This window comes from Acanthopagrus latus, chromosome 7 (assembly GCF_904848185.1).
Source record: "Acanthopagrus latus isolate v.2019 chromosome 7, fAcaLat1.1, whole genome shotgun sequence".
Taxonomy (NCBI): Eukaryota; Metazoa; Chordata; class Actinopteri; order Spariformes; family Sparidae; genus Acanthopagrus; species Acanthopagrus latus.
The window spans coordinates 19821235-19841918 of NC_051045.1; the positions used below are offsets into that span (position 1 = coordinate 19821235).

At 39.5% G+C, this 20684-nt stretch overlaps 2 protein-coding genes across 3 annotated transcripts; one reads left to right on the top strand and one right to left on the bottom strand.

Annotated features, from left to right (window-relative positions):
* Positions 1-2569: 2569 nt before the first annotated feature.
* On the top strand, positions 2570-9864 carry rprd1b (regulation of nuclear pre-mRNA domain containing 1B). 2 transcript variants are annotated; one of them, XM_037105197.1, is made up of 8 exons: positions 2570-2664; positions 3077-3299; positions 4194-4323; positions 4817-4950; positions 5422-5543; positions 5713-5839; positions 6341-6516; positions 7335-9864. In XM_037105197.1, the coding sequence occupies exons 2-8, from the start codon at positions 3149-3151 to the stop codon at positions 7482-7484; spliced, it is 990 nt and encodes a 329-aa protein (XP_036961092.1). In that variant the 5' UTR covers positions 2570-2664; positions 3077-3148; the 3' UTR covers positions 7485-9864. The 2 variants fall into 2 exon arrangements, with proteins under 2 accessions (XP_036961092.1, XP_036961091.1); XM_037105196.1 differs by having other exon boundaries at positions 2578-2912.
* Positions 9865-10274: 410 nt separating this feature from the next.
* On the bottom strand, positions 10275-20427 carry LOC119022119 (protein-glutamine gamma-glutamyltransferase 2-like). The gene is made up of 15 exons (XM_037102674.1): positions 20270-20427; positions 19770-19955; positions 19428-19661; positions 19032-19150; positions 18797-18925; positions 16661-16829; positions 16114-16243; positions 15871-15974; positions 15157-15245; positions 13912-14065; positions 13431-13519; positions 12640-12823; positions 12370-12530; positions 11562-11698; positions 10275-11314 (listed from the first exon to the last, which is right to left on the bottom strand). Exons 1-15 carry the CDS (start codon positions 20277-20279, stop codon positions 11164-11166), a joined length of 2046 nt encoding a protein of 681 aa, XP_036958569.1. The 5' UTR covers positions 20280-20427; the 3' UTR covers positions 10275-11163.
* Positions 20428-20684: the final 257 nt, after the last annotated feature.

Sequence of the window (20684 nt, forward strand, 5' to 3'; positions counted from 1 at the left end):
AAATCTTTAATTTTCCATTTTCACAGGCTGAATTCCACACAAATAGAGGAAGCAGTGATAAAATGAATCGTGACTTCAAACAATCTTTTACACCGCAGACATTTTCACTTGCTACGTTAGGAGAAGCACAGGTCTGACTGATACGACATATCCAGACTGCAATCCTTTGAGGTGAGGTGAGTTTCAGGACATTGCCGCTGAGCAAGGACCACAGCTTTTACTCTTTAATGTTATTAGTCATAGCTGTGTTGTGCCGCTTAGTTAAAATGTCCGTCATGAGAAAGGTTTCTGCAAGTGTGGCTGAATTTGCATTCTTCTTGATATGTGAGCCTCATTTTGCTAAACACACCTGTTGTACCAACACACAATTTGTCTAATAGTTACCTGCTTCCAGGACCCAGACCAATAGTTTTGACAGGACTATTGTGCATATTGTCAGCCGCAGTATTATTGAGGCAAATAAACATGTAAATTAGCAGGTCTGCACAAACACCCAGACTGGAGTGAAAATATTTGCATTGTGTGAGCTTTCCCAATTTCAGCAGAAAAGAGTATTCAGCAATGACCATTTATATCAACATGGAAACGGATATAAGCAATGCCTTATTTGTCTTTAAGTTATCATAACACAATGGTGTACCAATGACAACAACAAATTTATACAAATTCACAATTTTAATTTGGACATGGCAGGAAATGCATATGTGTAACCATAAACATTTATGGAAGCTTCTCTTGATTTAAATGTTCCATTATGCAATGTATCCAGTTTCACATTGATATTATTATTTATTCCTATGCTTTCCTGTTAAGTATATACAAGGTCAATCGTGGGTCTGAAATGCAAAGCAGTATGTGCAGCAGAGATTATGTATGTAGTTTGAGCAATGTCTCCCTAATTTCATAAGACTCCACACCCCTCTTCTTCTCTACTTTGATCTGATTTCCTCAGTTCCTCTGCTTTCTTGGTGACACATTAAAAACTACAGTACATGGCTCAGGGGTAGAGCCAATGTCTTCTTATCAGAAGGTTGCTTGTTTGATTCCCCTCGTCTGCACATAGAGATGTCTTTGAGCAAGATACTAAACCCCAAACTGCTCCTAACGTGCTCACTGGCACCTTGCATGGCAGTCCCTGCCACCAGTGTTTGAATGTATGAATCAGTGTAAACTGTTTTGGACAAAAGCATCCGCTAAATGTCCTGAATGTAAATGTAACTTTTCTTTGTTAATCTACTCTACCCCTTACAGAAAAGCTCACCTATAGTTCCAGTTTCAGGGTAAATAATGAAACATAATTCTTTATTCAGCTACAATAACAGGAGATTTCTCAGTCCTCCAGCTGTACAGCTCTACTGTTAATCAAGAGAGTGCATCAATATTCTATTCATATTCAGATAATGCAGAAATGCAATTGTAATTCAGAATATTTCTAATATGTTGGTGAAGATTATTAAATAACTGAAGAAACATAATGCAGTATCAATGTGTTTCTGACTTTTTTTTACTCAATTTATGTAAATCTCACAGTCAGAGAGCAACTAAGGAATGATCGCAACACAGTCAAAAAACAATATGCAAGGAGCACTGCAGGGTGTGGAAAATGGTGCTCTTCAGACTGATACTACCGTGTATCAATACCATAATACTACTGGTTGCATCAGAGTTTCAGTTATATAATTCAGAAATATTTCAATTTCATCATTCATATTTTTACAATTTATAACTAAATATTTTAATGAAAAAATGTATGAATTACTTTGTTTACTTACAGGATTTGGGCATGAATGTCAAACAAATCAAATGTAACTTCAGATAAATCATAACAATATAAAGTTTAATGATGTAGGGAAAATAATCTAAAATTAACCATAAATAAAAACAAGTTCTACATTTGAGTTTGCCATACTGACACATCCCAGGATTATTCATATACACATGATGTTTTGCTTCATTTACTAAATAAGTAAATAATAATAATAATAATAATAATAATAATAATAATAATAATAATAATAATAATAATACAAAGAATATTAAACAAATATGTATTTGACAACAATAGTGAAATATTAATCAAATGAACAATAAATGAAAAGGAAATTGATAAAATTTGCAATTGTTCAGAGGACTCACCAAATAAACCTGATACTGTAAACAGTTTTTTTTTTTTTTTTTGCTTGTCAGTTAAAGTCTAACACAATCTCAATAAGAGACAGTAGGGGGACATTTGCAATATAATAATATAGTGTTACAATACGTTTCTAATTGTGTACAAATGTGCAAAATGTCTCAAACATTTGCCTCATAAGGATATGGGATTTTCAATTAACAGAAGGAGTTCAGTTATATTCTCCTCAACATTGTAACAGAATTCCCAGTTTTATTAAAGGTTTTCTGTTTTATTAATCATACAACAAGTAATCATGAAGCACGTTGAGCAAAGTGTGATAGAATGCACATGTGGTTTACATTTTATATGTGCTTCCCAGGATAAAGCAAAGATTATACATTTGATAGATTTTAGTACATTGATGGGATAAAGGGGGTGAGGCCTCTTTCTGCTTGCGTCACTACTATGCGACGCACATGTCGAGGTGAAAGTGCAAGCTGCCATTTTTTCGAAGGAACCTTCCTGACTAGTTAGACAAGCAAAGACAAACTGTGAGTTTTACCGCCGGCCTTGAGCAGTTTGGTTTCTTCTGTCGGCGCACTAAAGACATATTCTGCACGAATATTACAGGAGCTTCTTTGTTCTAATCCCGGGTTAGGGCGCAGGTTTAGCTCAGCTCAGGGCTGCACTGCTCTGCAGATAGCTTCTTAGCTCTGCTAGCTAACGTTAGCCGTGGCTGTAAACAAACACCACAGACAGAAAACAAACAGCCGCTGAGAAACGAGCTCCCACCGTGCAGGTAGGTTAAGTAGATTTAGCTGGTAGTTCAGTCTGATAAAGGGCTAATATAACTTTAGACACAGTGTTAGTGGAGCAGGCGGGAGGAGGCAGTTTAGTGTTGCATGTCTGTAAGTCAGCGACACAACTTCAGTTTTGATGACAGTGCGAGTTTCTCCAAACTAGGTCGGAGCGCAGTGGCTTTAGAGCGGGTCGGGGTCAGTCGGGTTCACAGGGGGAAAGCACACCTACACCGGCATGTCGTCCTTCTCTGAGTCGGCCCTGGAGAAGAAGCTGACGGAGCTGAGCAGCTCGCAGCAGAGCGTCCAGACTCTGTCCCTGTGGATCATCCACCACCGCAAACACTCAGCGCTCATCGTCAAAGTGTGGCACAGAGAGCTGAAGAAAGGTGAGAGCTGTCCCCACTCACTGCTGCTGTAAACTGGTTTAATGTGCGTTACTGGTTTTGTGCAGTAACACGAGAAGCTTCATAGATGAGGGCAAGCGTTCAGTGTGCCATATATCTGGGATATCCGTTATAGATTGTACATTACATAATAATTCACTAAACAAACCTTTTCTACATATTAATTTGTCGTGAGCCTCCATACACAACATCACCATACAGCATATCAGACAGTACATTTAAAAGGTAAGATGGCAGTGGCAGTTCAGACATGTGTGTATATAAAGTGTAAAGTTATTCTCAGTTATTCCATATTGTAACGGTCCAGTGACTTGTTGGCATCATGTTTCATGTCAACGTCGATTTTTCCCACTTCCTGTCAGAGATGCTGCCATATATTCTTAGTTTGTCTGTCAGTTTTTCTATTGAATACATAACTCAGACAATCTCAAACCATTTTCTGTCCTGGAGGGAGGCTCTACTTGTTAAGGCCTTTTTGCTTGCTATAAGAATATTTTTTGCTAGATATCCATATCACAGAGATAATCTCTCTATTTTATGGCTTTAAATTATATTTCAAGCAAAAATGTCAAACCTTAAATGTCAGAATTTCCTGCTTTCTTTGTCATTAATGTTAATAAAAGATAAGTCTTTGGTTTGAACTATTAAAAATATCGGCAGACATATTGATACTACACATAATTATTAGTTGCAGCCATATTCACAATATCCAGGTGTTACACATGGCCAAGATTGTTGTAAAAGTGTGTCACTCCTAAGTTGAAGGAAAGGAAGTACAATAAACAAATTCAGACTGCACTGATCATTGGTGATATAGTGTAAGAGTGAATTTCAGTTCTTAAATCTTGAAATATCTTGATTTGATGTGTTGTCCAGCTAAAAGCACCAGGAAGCTGACGTTCCTATATCTGGCCAATGATGTCATCCAGAACAGCAAGAAGAAAGGACCCGAGTTCACAAAAGACTTTGAGACCGTCCTCGTTGATGCCTGCTCACACGTCGCCAGGTAGATATGATCTGACCACTGTATGCTATAAAAAATGGTGTGTGTGTGCATGCGTGCGTGTGTGGCCAACATACTGCCAGAAGCTTTTCGCGAAATGGTTAAATAACTTAATATAGTCTGACATAGAAACCTGCTACAGGTGAAGTTTGTTGTATTTTTATTTTCTGTTTTCTACAAAGAAAACTGTGAATGGGGATTATATTAATAGGTAGAATTCACCCCAAAAGTAGAAAAGAAATTGAGCACAAACCGAACAATTTGTTTGGTGTCTCAAATTAAAATGAATCTGAATGTATCCAGCTTCGAAATAAGCTAAGACAACTGGAACATTGTAAGGGTACATTTAAATCTTTGGTCCCATGCTTCCTACAGTGCAGTTGGCTGTAAAGAAAACATTTTAATGACACACAAATTCTTGCAGTGTTTGAGCTGTAAAAATAATATTTTCAGTTAATCCCTCTTTCTTCTATGAAACTTCACTCTTCCCCTGCAGTGAGGGAGATGACAACTGTAAGAAGCACATGGAGAGACTGCTAAACATCTGGAAGGAGAGGAGCCTCTACAGAGCCGACTTCATTCAACAACTCAAACTAGCCATTGAAGACTCAAACAGCCCCAGGCCTTCAGGTCAGATGACTGTTCATCACTGTTGATCTGATCATTTGCATTTTCAACTGTACATAGTACTTTTGTGTGATAATTTAAACCAGGACCGTGAACCACCTTAAGTTGGTAACAACTTTTTTTTATTAACGGTGGCCAATTTGATATTCAGACGTATGTCATGAATTATCATTACAACTATAATTAGTGGTACTGATACTTGAGGTATCGGCTCACACGTAGTATTCACCTCTAAAAACCTTTTACACGGATCCATATCTCATGTTGTAGCTCGAAAAATGCTATACTAAGTACGTATTAAGGACACTTTGACAGTACGAATGTTTGGTGTTGATTACTTCAATTAAGAATAGATTAATGGTGACTTGGCAGGCACTTTACTATCACCTCTAAATTCAACTCTCAGTTTAGATTAACTACATAATTTAGTGATATTATGTAATCTGCGGGTGTTTTTCTCTTCTGTTTACTCAGTCGAAGAAAAGAAGCCTGTGAAAAGAAGCTATCAGAAGATCCAGGAAGAAGAAGACGATGAAGACGATGACTACAGAAGCCATAACTCCCCTCGCAACACAAGCGCCACTGCCACTCAACTGGTATGTTTCATTTGAATGGCACAAAATGGAGATTACTCCCTCACAATGAATGTTTTTTCACCTTTTTGTTCTGTCACGTGCTCCCCACCCCTCTTGTTTCCACTGTTCTCACTGACTCGTGGTTGACTTTCTACCTTTATTCCCTTTAAACACACTGACACACTTTCAGACAGAGGAGCTGGTGAAGGCCCTGCAGGACTTGGAAAATGCTGCATCGGGCGACGCAGCTGTTCGTCAGAAGATTGCCTCGTTACCACAGGAAGTCCAGGACGTCTCCCTGCTGGAGAAAATCACTGGTAAGTCCAGAGAGCTCTACTGTATATTTTTATTGTCGTATTTTTGCTCATCACTGAAACATGTTCCAGCCTTTCATTTCTTTGTTATATTTTAAACTTCTTCTCATAGCCTTCTTTTTCTTTGAGAATTTCTGTATTACAGTGTTATAGTGTCTTGATAACATCAGTAATGTAGTCCAAATATCAATTTAGTCAAATAAGATGAGGAGCAAGAAATAATAAATAAAATAATGCATTCATTGAGAATCAAATGCTGCCAGCGGTCAGCCTCTTACATGTCAATAAAATGTACCTTATGTCCATATTATAGTAATTGTTATATTATTTGTATATAAATTGTATAGGTACATGATAAAAAAAAGTACATGTTGACCCATATAGGACAAAATATAGAATGCTGAAAAAAAAGAATGTAGTATATACATAGAATAGTACAAAATAATTGATAGAATGCTCAGCTGAATGTCTTGCACTGAAAACACCACTTTTCCTCAAATCTAGACAAGGATGCAGCAGACAAGCTGTCGAAGACGGTGGATGAAGCGTGTTTGCTGTTGGCGGAGTACAATGGCCGACTGGCTGCAGAACTGGAGGACCGGAGGCAGCTGGCTCGCATGCTGACTGAATACATCGGCAGCCAGAGGGAGGCGCTTATGGAGAGAGAGAAGAAGCTAGAGGCAAGTCAACAGCATACAGAGAACAGACTTTCAATCTGTTTCTCCTTCACTGATTAATAATAAGTATTAGGGTACCATTTTTGTCATATAGCCTTGCATTATCTCCTGAGTAACCGAAGAAAATGGACCATGGACAAATGAGCCAATGAACAGAATGACACGGAGGAAACATCATCTCCTTGGTGGAGGTTTTAACTCTCGTTATTACAGCTATTTACAATTTCTGTAGTTTTGGCCATAGTTTCTTTCTGTTATGTCGTTGTACTCACCATTAATTGCTGACATGTGGATACATGGCAAAACGTCACGAAATAGAAGTCTGATGTTGCAAGACATACGAGCAGTCAGACAATCAGGTGAACAGTAAAAATCATAACCAGAAACTTTGTGTCCCTCACATGTTTATAGAGCCACTTCCCGGTTCAACTTGGACCTACTGTAATGTACCTGTTCTTTGAAATTAGAGATAATTACGATAACATTACTTACATTTCAGGTGCATTCAACTTCAGTGTCACCTCTAAATCAAGTAACTGAGTAGATTTAGTTTGTTAACAACTTTAACCAATTGCCTATATTTCTTGCTCATACGGTACATGTTTTCACAACATCTGGGTGAATGCAGCTGAGTGTATAGGTATGATGGACAAAACTATACAAGTAAGACCCAAACTGTAGTTATCTTTTAAAGCCACGTTTCCAACATGCAAAGAGCTGTTGTCACAAGACATTTTAAAAGAATTTCTACTACTTTAATTTCTAAATAAGTTATTAAGTTATTTGCTCATACATTTGCTGTGTCATCTCGTCCTTTGCAGGAGTACAAGCAGAAACTGGCGAGGGTGACCCAGGTTAGGAAAGAGCTGAAGTCCCATATCCAGAGTCTCCCCGATCTGTCCCTCCTACCCAACGTGACAGGGGGTCTGGCCCCACTCCCCTCGGCCGGAGACCTCTTCTCCACCGACTGAGCTGTCTTTGCCCAGACATACGGTCCCCCTGCCCCTCCCCGCCCAAACCCTGCTCCATGTTTGATTCACAAAATACTTCTAGCTGTGCCTCCGGCCAGAGGACACACACGGCGGGACCTGCAGGACAAGAAGGGACATCATAAGGAAGGTTTGGTGAAATCAGAATGCTCTGCAGAGGAGAACAGAGACTCTGTCAGCCTGGATTTTTTTTCCAGCTCAATGGACAAGGATTCCACTCCACCAGCTTGGAACGAGTTTGTTTCCTGTTTGTTTTTATTTTATGTTTTAATGCCGGAAATGTCGGTGAGCTAAGAGGAGGGGTGGGCTAAAGAAGCAAAGCTTAGACGGACATAAATGTTGGTTGTCAGGACATGTCAATCAGAGTGTCTTTGTGTGGTATATTTTGGATTCAGTGAGCATTTGAGTGCTATCTGCTCTCACAATGCTCAGCAGTTGTGACTACACTGTGACGAGAATGTACCATTGATTAGTTTTATTTTGGGGGGTTTCCGTTGGGGGCTTTTTATTGACACATAGTCTGATAGGTGGTTTTGAGGCGTGTGTGTGTATAACTAGAGAAGACATGAGATTGGATTCAGTGTATGTTATGTTTTGTTGCCTCATGAACGCTTGTGGTCGACAGCTGTCACTTGGTACTCATTTCAGTTACACTTCAGAGAGACTGTTTAAACATGTTTTTTGGGACAGTTGGATCATCGCAGTTTAAAGTCAGAAGAAGAGTAAGCATTTCTTTATTTAAAATAACACTTTGAGTCGATGTGCCCTTTCGTTGTCATGTCTTTATTTTGACAGATGGCAAGGCTAATTATGTGTTCTAGACAAGGTTTTAGTTTAACAAAACCAATCCTGGAAGTTGGAGAATTTGAATCAAAACAGAGTTTGCTTTTCAATAAAAAAAACAATGTATGATACCCTAAAACTCATAAATTCGATATTTTATTAGCGGTCCAAAAAGGTGAGACAAATGTAAGTGTTGAAGACCATGAAGTTTTAATGTGTGTAGAACTGGGAAATATGAAAACAGTGGAATAGATTAGATCAAGCCCTTTACTGATATTGACATGTATCACTACATGCGTTTTGGTATTTGGTCATTTGAAGCCATTTCTCAAGTATTAAAGGAGACATTTTATGCTCATTTTTCAGTTCTTAATTTTATTTGGTTACTACTAGAAAAGGTTTACAGGATTTAATAGTCATAAAACCCGTCAGTTTTGTCATTCTGTCCAGTGCTGCAGCACTGTATTCACCCTCTGTCTGAAACACTTGTCTCTTTTAAGACCCCGCTCGCAAAAACCCACTCTCCTCTGATTGATCAGCTCTCACACGCCTGAGCCAGCACTCCTAAAATCCTATCTTATGTGTCAAACTAGCCGCTAATCATAAGTTATGCAAATGTGCGATGTGGTGATGTAGTGGGATGTCACAAGAGATGGGACTACTGACAAGGTGTTTTGTGTGGGAAAGAGGAGCTTCTGTTTGTTGCAGGCTTTGACTTTTTTAACTTTCAAGACCTTTCACACGAATCTGTATAACACTGAGGGAAAGGAAAAGAAAAACCAAAAAAGCACAATACGTCTCCTTTTTAAAGAGAATTTAATTCAGCGATTAAGAATTTTTTGTTCCCACAATGATGTTAAAAGGATGATATTGTTCAGTCCTACCTGAGAGTAGATGTCTAGTGATAAAATGTTTTTATTAAAAGGAAGCAGCCACAGATTGACATCTGCAGTCCCTTTCCTTTTGTAAGATGAGCTGATGATCGTAAATTCCGTTACTGAGATATCAAGGTCGAGAAGTGTGAGCTAGTCCCAGAATCATTATTGGTTCAACAGTAGGTTTTATGAACAGTTCGCTATCAAGGCCACAGCTGTTTGATTTTAAGTTGTCTGTATGCAGAAAGAAGAACTCATTTGGGAAGTTTCATGATCAAAGGTCAGACATGTTTACTTGGATCACGGCTCCTGCAGCTGGGATGTTTTCTAACGCTGAAGAAGATCACAGTTGCTGTAACTTTCCTGTTGATGCAACAAGCTCGGGTGAGAAATGCTGCTGCAAATCCTTTTCAGTACATGCGTTGGTGTCACGTGGCAAAATATCAGGCAAAGAGCATGAATCACAGATTTTAGTCTGATCCTTACAGTCACTGAATGCAGCCACTGGAAGGATTTCAGAAACAATTGCCCCAGGTGTGCTTCACTGTAGATACTACAGTAGTTCTAGTTTTCTTACCTTCTTGCTTTGTGGTATGTTTCTCTCTGCAGAGTCAAACTGTAGTGCCAGGATTCTACCAGTAAGGGAAGTGTTTTTCTATAATGAAAGTGATTCAGTGGATGCCAATAAACTGCAACCATTCGAACAACTACTGTATGTGTATCTTGCATGAATTTTAAAGAGCACACCCACAACCACACTGTCACCTGGAATGTTGAATCTCATCGAGTTTGCCTACGCCGGATCCAGTTTTTTTTTATCTTCAACATGTCGAGATATTTTTTAGATGTTTTCGTTAACTTCTCAGGGATTCGTGGATCTTGATTTTAAACATCTTCATGGTGTCTTTTGCTGTATAGCAGCCCAGTGCCTCACATTCTCAGGTCATCACAAAGAGTAATATTACCTTAAGATAATAAAATGTCAGAGATATCAGCTACTGAACATAGAAACCTGAATTATGTGACACCACTAGTCCAGGAGATGGTGATATCAGAGTTTATTTTCACTCTGCAGGGACACAAAATCTCTCCACAAATAACCAACAACACCCAATTTTTTCCCCCAAAATTTTATTTGCTTAACAAATTGGATTTCTTTTCTTCACCACAAGTTTTAAAAAAAAGTTTCTAACAAAAGAGTTGAGGGAGTGTTGCTCCCTCATGCAAACAATTACTTTGCTCACAGCTTTATTGTCACATTTAAATGGCACCAATCCAAGTATGGATACACCCTTATAAATCATTATTAGTCATTCCAGTAAAATAAATTGATATTTGATCTCTTTATTCATTAGTACAGTACTGTTGTCTATTACAGGGAATCTAAGTGTTACTGGATGTCAACTATTGTGATCTGTAATGAAATTACTCAAGAAAAAAGTATATTCTATCATAATATAAGGGTCAGTATATCAAGCAGATTAAAAAAAAATTAAGTATTAACCCTGTAATCTGTAGTCCAGTTAAACAACTCCAACTTCAGGACCCTTCCACGCTCTGTTTCCAGCATTTGAGTGGTTTCCCCGCAGGATGCCGGCTCCACTGCCAAGGCTACAACCTTTGTTCCCAAGGCTGCTCAGCTCCTAAACTCCCATCCACCCCTGCACCCCCCGCCTCCCCACCCTGGACAATACCGAGACAAACAATAAGTAACCTGTTGATCGTCAATGCATGTCCTCCCTCTCTTCTATTGCCTATCTTCAAGCTGCTCTCTCTAAATGCACAACACAGCCTACCTCAATGTTACATTGCACCTCATGTGAATACTGTAAATGTCTTATTTAGTTTATTTAGTTTAATTTAATCGACCTGACTTGTTTTGTGTCTGTGTAACTAACATGCTGACTTGTGTACTTGCTCCAAGTGCCTTTTATTAGCCCCCTGGGACTAATAGAGTTTTTTAAATTGAATTTGAACTGAAAACAAAAACCGTCTGCACTGGCTCATTCATCCTTCACAACAACATTGATGAAGCTCCTGATGTTTTTCAGTTTGTCACTATCAAAGATCACCAGCAGCACGCTGGAGCCAACACTAGTAGGAATGAAGCTTATGCTGGCCTTGGCTTCCTGTTTGGCATCCACAGCTCCAATCCTGGAAGAATCATACACACAATAAAAAATAAGAAATCAGGAGGTTGATGTTTACTGTGCATCTCTTGATATGTACACAGCTTTCAGTAGGTATGGCGTAAGCACTCAACATCACAATCAATTATAGTTAAAAACAGCATTTTGTACGTTAAACTGTAAATAATCTGTAATGGGGACTGGATTATTCAAGTAAAACTCTGAGGTAGTAAGGAGAAGGAAGAGATACAGAGAGAAATCTGTTGATGTACTTCTCTGTTATGGGTTTGCCTTCAGTGAGGCCGACCCCCTCGATGGTGAAGCTGCAGTCCCTCAGCCGCTCTGGAAGAGTGTTCAGCAAGGTGAGCTCTGCCGTCACAGACTGCTTCACTTTGATTTCTTCCACCAGCTGCAGAGAGGTGTTCACATAAGCATGTGCCATCATGTGACAGGTGTTGTAAATGATTAAAATGATTAAACCAGCTACCAGTGGCTCGACTAACCAGTAAAAATACATCATTTCTAACATTTCTACATTAGAACATCTTAAGAAAGCCTTGCGATGTTTTGTCATTTTTTTGAGCTGTGTTCATAGTTTATTGAGAATATTGCTAATAATGTTAAAACCCAACAGAAATCCATAATCTAGCAATCTATGTAACCCTTAACTCCGCTGGTTGCTACCACATTTGTTTTGATGGAGAGACCCCTGGTGGCAGAAAATACATCCTGCACCTTCAACACAAATTAAACCATTTACAATAGAATTCTCTGTATACTTGTATGTTGACTGTGTATTGCATGGTAGTGATGCAGGTAAAATGAATACAATTCTTTGGAATAATATAAGTATGTTAAAAGTTAAAAAGCCAATGCAATTTTCAATTCTGCCTGACCTTTCACATCAATACAGATTAAAGTGCTCCCCGGGTCCACCAAAGAGGAGGGAAAAGTTATATGTGTATATCATTAATAAGACTGCCAAAAAATCATCAAACTTTTATTTATCTCAGATAAAAACAATATTAAGCTTTAGGCTTTTGGCTGGAGTTGATACAACCAACCACTGCTCATCCATACCTCAATCTTTATTTCTGGCTCGTCAAGCACAATGGTCTTCTCAGCCTTGAAGTAATCTCTGGTCTGCTTGTCTGTGGCGATGGCTGACAGTTGGATCAACCTATCAGAGGTGATCGCTGGTCCATAATGCTTATAGACTAGTCCCAGGGACAACCGCCTTTCTGGCAAAAACAACATACATTACATATAGTACTTAGGTTTTTTAATGATTACGATCCAATTCCAGCATAATAAAAGTTTGTGAGCTCTGTTTACTTTGGCGCAACTAACCTTCTCCAGGCGGCACCTCCACTATGTCTGAAACAAATTCAATGCCCTGACCCCTTCTTCCGTTGTAGCCGACGGCTCTGGCCATGAACATGAGGGTGCAGGTCTTGGCCACCGTGCAGTTGTTGGTGAGGCCGGCAGACACGTCAAAGTTCTCACCCACGATCATGTTATCAGCCAGTTTGATCTTAAATGAGAATTACAAGATGATTTATCTGATCATGTTTGTGGAACACACAATAATATAAATACAGTATTGTATTCTATATTTAAACTCATATGCAGCCAGTTGTGTAAATATGTAAATATAAAAGGATGACTGTGTGATCTTTAGAAAAATAGAAGAATGTGGATATGTACTGAAATGACTCAGTACATGTGATGTGTCAAACACAAATGTGGCTCACATTACGCTGCATGCCAGTTAGCAGTATTTGACAACCACATGTTTACTGTACGCCTGTCATACCAATCTTGGTTTTTGGTACTTGGGACCGTTGTTCCTCTTTCTGGCCACAGTTGCACATGTTGGCAAAATTCTTGTGACAGTTTGATAGTTTCTAAACAATTTAGTTCTGTACTTCTTTGAAAACTCTCCCATCATTGTGCACACTGCCAGATCTCTTTTCTAGCTTGAACTGAACCACCTCTGCAGGAACTCTATTAAGTTACCTCAGAGTTTAAGTCATTAGGGTCATCACACTGTTTATGTATATGTATATGTATATGTATATGTATATGTATATGTATATGTACATGTATATGTATGCATTTGCATAAACAGTAACAAGCACCTTGAGACGAAGCCCTGGCTCCTCTCCTTGCTGCTGCAGCTTGTTGTTGTGTTGCGCCTTCTCAAACACCTTCCTCTCCTCCTTTGAGCCTGAAACCCACCAGAATCGCAGATTAGTACAAAAGTCTTGTTGGAGCTCTCCTGTCAAGTACAGACAGTCTCCATCGAAACTACTATCACTGACATGGCTCCATGCAACAAGACTGTGTGTTTTACTCGCAGTGGTTGAGGTGAGCAGTGTCTATATTTACACAGTGAGAGAATGTATACATGTACAGCATGTATGTAATGTGTGTCTGTGACAACATTAGAAACCACAGAGGTGCATAATGTAATACTTGGACTGATTCCAATCCACTCGTGTTTAAATGGATGTTGTTTTTGTCAATATGTTGAAGATTCAAGTTGAATTTGTTCGAATGAGTTTGTGGTGAGGAGTAACAATTGTGTGTGTGTGTGTGTGTATGTGCGCATGTGACTACCCTCTGGATACTTGTACTGGTGTGTAATGTCGCGTCTCTCGTCTGAGCCCACAGCTTTGGTGCTGATGAAGCGTCCAACAGAAGTAGTTGATCCAGCAAACTTGATAGTTTTTCCACTCGACGTCTGCACCAAGTCCACAACATCTGCATTAACCTGTGGATGTGGATGTGAAATATGAAATGACAGTCAGCAGTCATTATGAAGAAAAGTGATGACAAATACTTTGAAACCTCAGAGCAGAGACATTTCTATATACACATACGCCTGAACACAGTATCTGTTGGTGGGTTGGCTGAGGTTATAATGTCAAATTGTACAGTTGTCTATTTATTTTTCTATTTTTCTATATATTTAGACATGTTTATTCTTTTCTATATGTTAAGTCACTAGAGGTTGAGAGTAACGAAATTTTCGATTCTCTGCTTGTCCTGTACATGCTGCAGAATTGACAATAAAGTTGACTTTGAATAAAGTCCTGTCAGTAGATGAAACCTCACTTGAACCCTCATCGAAACCATTTGAAAATATCGAATCCTTGGGTTTCAGAAACAGAAAACTCCTTAAAATAAATAGTGATTAATAATTTTAGTATTTTCAGTTGCAATCATTTCATTTTCAAGCACCCAAATAATATCAGATGGGGTTTACAGCTCACTGGGAGCAACTTTTGAATCACAGAATTAAATTGTTTCTAAAAACTCTTAAGTTGGTCTAAAAAAATAATCCCAGCAAAAGACTATATTGTGGCAAAACTTTTTAAATCTAATTTCAAAATTTAAAAAGGCAATATTATGTAGAAACCGGCAACGCCACTGTTGTAAATACAAATAAACCGAACCTATAAAATTTTGTCAGATGTAATGTATGAGCTGACTACAGACAAAACTATGTCATAACAGTGTTATGAGTTGAACCATGTGTGTTGAAGTAAAAATGCATGTAACAGTGTGATTCTACACTCTCACTGAAGTTTCAGAGTGCAGAAACAAGTGATAGGGAGGCGTAGTGGCTGAGACACCATTCACCCTATAACAGGACACTGGACCATGGAAATGATTTTAAAGGTAAAAAGTTACATAATGTTGCCATAAAACTAAAAAAATGTGGTGATTTTTTTTTTTTGTCAACTTTTTGTCTTTATAGAGACAAAATCAAAAAGTCCAGCTAAAATGTAAAATTTGCACCATTCCCTGCATCTCTTTAAAGCAAAAATGCCACCCTAAAACACTTCCGCATTAACTTACCTCGGCAAAAATAAAGGGAGCGTCATACTTTTTGGTCAGCTCTCCTTCTTTGATGGCCTTCAGTGGGGCCGGTCCGCAACAGAAAACACCTGACAGCATCACACATGCAGAAATGTGTAAATTTCAGCAGGTTCAGACAAACAGAGACTGGATTCAGGCCATGAGAGTCATCCAAACAGTATGATCAATAAAATACATTCTTATGCCAAAGGAGATAAGTAATATCTCACTACCAGAGAGAAAGGACAGGCCAGGTATTCTGAGAACCATTACTGTTGTATCACAGTCATCTTTATACAAACACACTGGTAAAAGACACAAATATGCACTGGTAAAAGACTTAAGTGAGGTATATTAATTGCATGTATGTTAGCAGCATTTGGCAACAAAAAGGGGTTTCCCAAACCACATCTGATACGTGTGACAAGTAAAAGGTCTATGTAAAAACCAAATGATCTATGTCAGGTGCCTTCATAGAAAACCAAACCGTGGTTGTGTTTAGTCACAAGCGGTCACGAGTTTGGTCCAGGCCATAATCATACAACAAACATGTGACTCCAGTCAGCAGCCTATAGTAGCCACCATTCACGAGTTAGAATAATCTCTTCTGAGGGATTTTTGTCTTCACTCTGTTACAGGTCTGCCAAGGCAACATGAAAACAGCACGTCCGCGGCCTCACATGTGGGACTTTGACGGTACAAATCAAAGTTTACCGTCGCTTCTCTCCTGTGGAGTTGGGTCACTGGTTTGCCATCCATCAAACTCTGACCCCAAATCAGGACGAGTCATCCAGCTGTCCACCCAAACATGGAAGTTCCTGGTAAAATGAGTCAAACGTGGGACAATAACGTTATCATTCTGCGTCAATCAGTAAAATAAGTAGGGTTCATTCTATCATATAGGAATAATGGAAGATAACAATAGACATAGTGTACGTGTCTCAACCGCACACTTACCAAACTGAATCATTAGAAATTTTTTCACCGTCCTCATCGTACACGTTTTCGATGATCAGGTTGGCGTCAGTATCGTGGGCCGATCCAAAGTTAGTAACCACTCGACATGGGATGCCCAGAGCACGGGACACTGGAGGAGGGAGGAGAGCTGCACTTCATCACACCGACTAATTAAGGCATGTGCTCGAGATAGTGTCCATCAGCAAAGAAAAACAAGAAGGACATTACATGAAAATGTCACGTGGGGTAGATAACTACACAACAATGAGATTAGATTCTAAATTTAGGGTTTTGATAAAAAGTTAGGACATTCTTGATGTGGCCTGGAGGACGAAACGGATGCAAAAGAAATCAGTGCTGTTGGGTGTTTGTGTGATGCCATATGATTTCAAGAAAGTGTTCCTTTAAAACGAGTTATGACATGCAGCTGGCATTCTTTTCAAAAGGCATCATGTCAGTAGAATAAATCCTCGAACGAATCAATTAATCCACAACTAATGAAGTCTGATCTCTCATCTCTCTGACGCACTCTGCTCGGTGCTCTAACCTGTGCATGCAACGGCAGCAAAGACCCAACACTGGCCGTAGCAGACGGGCCCACTTTCTGCCCACTGGCGCAAAATGTCCCCGCTGCCCATCCACTGTCCTGGGTGAACCCCGTCTGTAACCTCTCCCCAGTTTCCCACCAGCACGCCGTTGTCATCATTACTGTTGATCTGTGGACACAGACAAGAGAGGCAGACAGCAGAAACCATGAATGTAGTTTCCGTTTATCTGACATATTAACATTCTTTTTTTGTTATTTGTGTAAATTTGTATTATATATCAGTATTACGACAACATTTTCACCTCGTGATTACACATAACACTGATATATGCCTTTATGTTTGAAATTAGTGTTTCATTATAATCACTGAAATATATATTCAATATTTTCTATATACTGACGAATATTACTGTATTTTTTCCAAAAACATATTTCAATTATAGTCTTTCAATACATATCTGTATATATTACCAATGTATTATTGAAAAAAAATCACAATATATTGGCATGTCTTGTCAAATACATGTGGATTCCTACCATATCTTAAAATGTGTCTTTACCATATATCCTTAATATGTTCCATGAAGATTAAGTTAGTGAGAGAATGAGAATCAAAGGTGTTTTGTCACATATGATTGCTGATGTTTTTTGAGTCGCTTTTCTAAGCTGCAAGTGTCTGAAAGGGTCTTTTGTGGGAAAATCTCCTCATGGATTTTTGTTATTTGCCTCGAGATCTCTTCTGAACTAAACATTGTTCACATCGCATCCAGCACACATCCATCAGCATCAAGGGACAGAGATGCCACATTATGAAATAAATAGAAGAACTAGTCGAAAATATACTTAATGAGCAATCTGAGAGGTGAAGTCCAGCAAATACCAAAGCTTTGACTATGAAAAGAATATCTGAAATATGTTTACATGATGGATTCAGAGGAAGGAGACACTTGTTTTCTTTAATATGTGATCACAGCACACAATTCTCTTCACATTAGAAGAGTGAATTTATAACCAGTACACCCATTTAGGGAGAGGATAAAACATGAGTGCATCCTCAGTATGTCAGACAACCTAAATATAGTGCATGATCCTGTCGTGGGTATCAACATTGTCTTGGATGAACCTGGTTTTGATTTATTGTACGGTGACAGCTACTGCTCAGTAGAAATAACCCTGGAATTCCCGTAAGCTATTTTTTATAGCTATTTAACTTGCAGCAGGAAAAACATGGTGACACACTTTAATTTACTACAGTTATCTTTGTAACCTGCCTGAAACCAGGGCTGCACACGTTCTTAATAAATCCTCACTTAACTGCATCTTCCTGTCCAGTGACCAACTTGGAACAAAAAACAGATCATTCAGATCATTTTTCACCGTCAGCCAACAGCGCTCTCTTAGATTTCTCTCTCCTTTTCTCCACTCCTCCCTTGTGTCGCTTGATGCCTCGATTCATTTTTCTGTTAACTTAATCTCAGTCAACTTCCAATCTCCAACTTCCAATAACCATGCAGACACGGTCTACTCAATTCAGTTTTGAAATTCCCAGAAGGCATTGCTTCATTTTAACTTTTGCAAACAACTTATCGAATAAGAAAATGTTGGTGGACTTGTTTTATTTCAAACCATGCACGTGTTTGAACATCTGAATAAGACATTTCACTACAAAACAATGCAGACTGATGTAAAGGTTCGTGACTATAGAGTGGGTAACCGTGACTGTTATATAGAGACTCGTATGTAGTATAAATACTGATCAGATTACTAATCAGATAGTTGTGAAAGAATTACTTTACACTTAGCCTGAGAATATTATTGACCCTTGAAAGGGGGCGGGAGAGATGATCTTGGAGCTGTTGTCTACAATTAAGGGGCCGCATGGCTGTGGCAATCACTGTTGGCCGGCCCAAACGGGCCCACGGCCCCTCTGGCATCTGCCCAAATTCCACATTACCAGTCACAAAAGTTGCTGGGAGAGAAGAGAACGCCTGGAAAGAATTAGAGATACAGAGCAATGTAATACAAAGGACCCGACTGAGGGGTTTCTGTTGCACCATTGTAATCTCTGCCTGCACAGCCAAGAGAACTGGGATCTATAGGGACTCAACTCGCTCTATAGGCTGAACACAGACCTACCATGGCACTAATCACCCTGGTCACGTATATGGGATTCCTCCTGGCAGAGCAGTCCTTGTCAGCATCAGCCACGAACTTGGGGTTGGCATCCAGGATGGACAGACAGATATCCAGGATACTTGGATCAAACTGCAGACAGAAAAACGAAGAGATGAGAGGGGAGGAAACCAGCAGCTCTCGCCAGTCTCAGTGAAGACGGCATTAATTCTGTGTAGTTTTCTGAACTTTTATGCACCTGTCCAAAGTTCCAGCATGTCCCTTTGATTCGTTTATATGTTCCTCTGTAGACCTGCCCATGTTGTGCTAGAATGTACTCCTGCTTCTTCGTCTTACTCTTCATGTAAACAGCATCACCTGTGAGTCAGAGGGGAGGGAGCACCGACACATCAAGATGGGCACAACTGCAACCCACACAACATCTCCAATCTGACAACACTTAATATTTAATGACTGCTCTGCTCTGTGGATAATCATGTGTTTTAACTTGCATCTATTTGTGCAAATGATTAAAAACAACGATCCTTAAAAAGAAAGTAAATACCAGCAGCATGTGCAGCTCAGTGAGACATGAATAAACCATTTTCATAGATGATGGAGGAACAAAAAAAAAAAATCAACTTTGTGTACTCACGGGGGCACCAAGCGTTAAAAAGAAGGATGAACTCTCCTAAACTGGTCTTCTGCCCCTCCTGGTCCAGAGTCAGGGAGTAGAGCCCGATGGGGGAGTTGGGTGAGGAGCTGATAGATACAGACAGGGTGTTTCCAGAAGGATCATGAGTGGCAGATGCACTCCACTCTGTGTCCACTGTGGACTCGCGTAGACCAAAGGAAACCTTAGTGTCTGATTCTTTTCTGGGTAGGGGACCTTTAGAGACAGATTGACAGGGACAGGGACATTAAGAGGAACACAACCCTCTTTCAAACCTTTCTTTCTCACACTCAAACACGCACGCCTTACAAACAGGAAGCGTACCAGTTTCGACCGTGAATGTGAACCCTGCTGCCTCCAGTTTGAACTCCCCACTGCCAGGCTTGAGATGTAAAATGATGTTAAAGGGCTGTCCCCTTCTGACAATCAAGCGCTCCTCTCCATACAGCTCTGTATGATGGCTGCAGCTGTTGCTCTTAATGTCCACATCACAGCGCTCGATGTCAAAGACTGTGCAGAGATGAAAACACAGATCAGTTTAAAATTCAATAAACATCAATAGACTATGCAGTAAATTTCACTTGATAACCCGAGAGTGTGGTCATATTTCTTCACAGGTAATAAATCCTTCATCCAAGCAGATTAAGTCTTCTTCTATATATTCTAGATCTGACGTATCTGATGTCAGCCACCATTCCTGCTAGTCACATTTCACACTTCAAGACTCTCAGTCTGAGCCTCATTCAAAACTGTAGATCACACCCTCCACTTCTCAAACCTCTGTCCCACAATATGTGACAGGAAGAGTTTTTCTTCCTCCTTACCTTGACTCATGTCTGCAGTGTAGTAGTCCCTGAACTTCTGTGTGTAGAGAGTAAAACTTCAGCTGCAGCCTCTGCCTGCTGGTTAACAACTGTGACCTGCTACGACTGCTGGAGGATATTTGTAGCATGTGAAACCAGACGCCCCCATGTGTCTATTGGTCGGTAATTCTGTTCTTAGTCCCCAAGAGCAAATGGACTTGCAGCTCTCCACCTTTGATTTGACCATGGCCTTAAAAAGCTATTGTGAAATACTTCTGTTGTAAAACAAAAAAACTCAATCAGCATAAAACGAGTCCTCAGCCAGTAATGTGTAATGTACAATTTGGAAGGTTTTTTTTTAAACTGTGTGTTGCATAATATCACTATGAAATAAACAACAACAACAAAACATTGAATTCCCCCTCCTGTCAAAAAT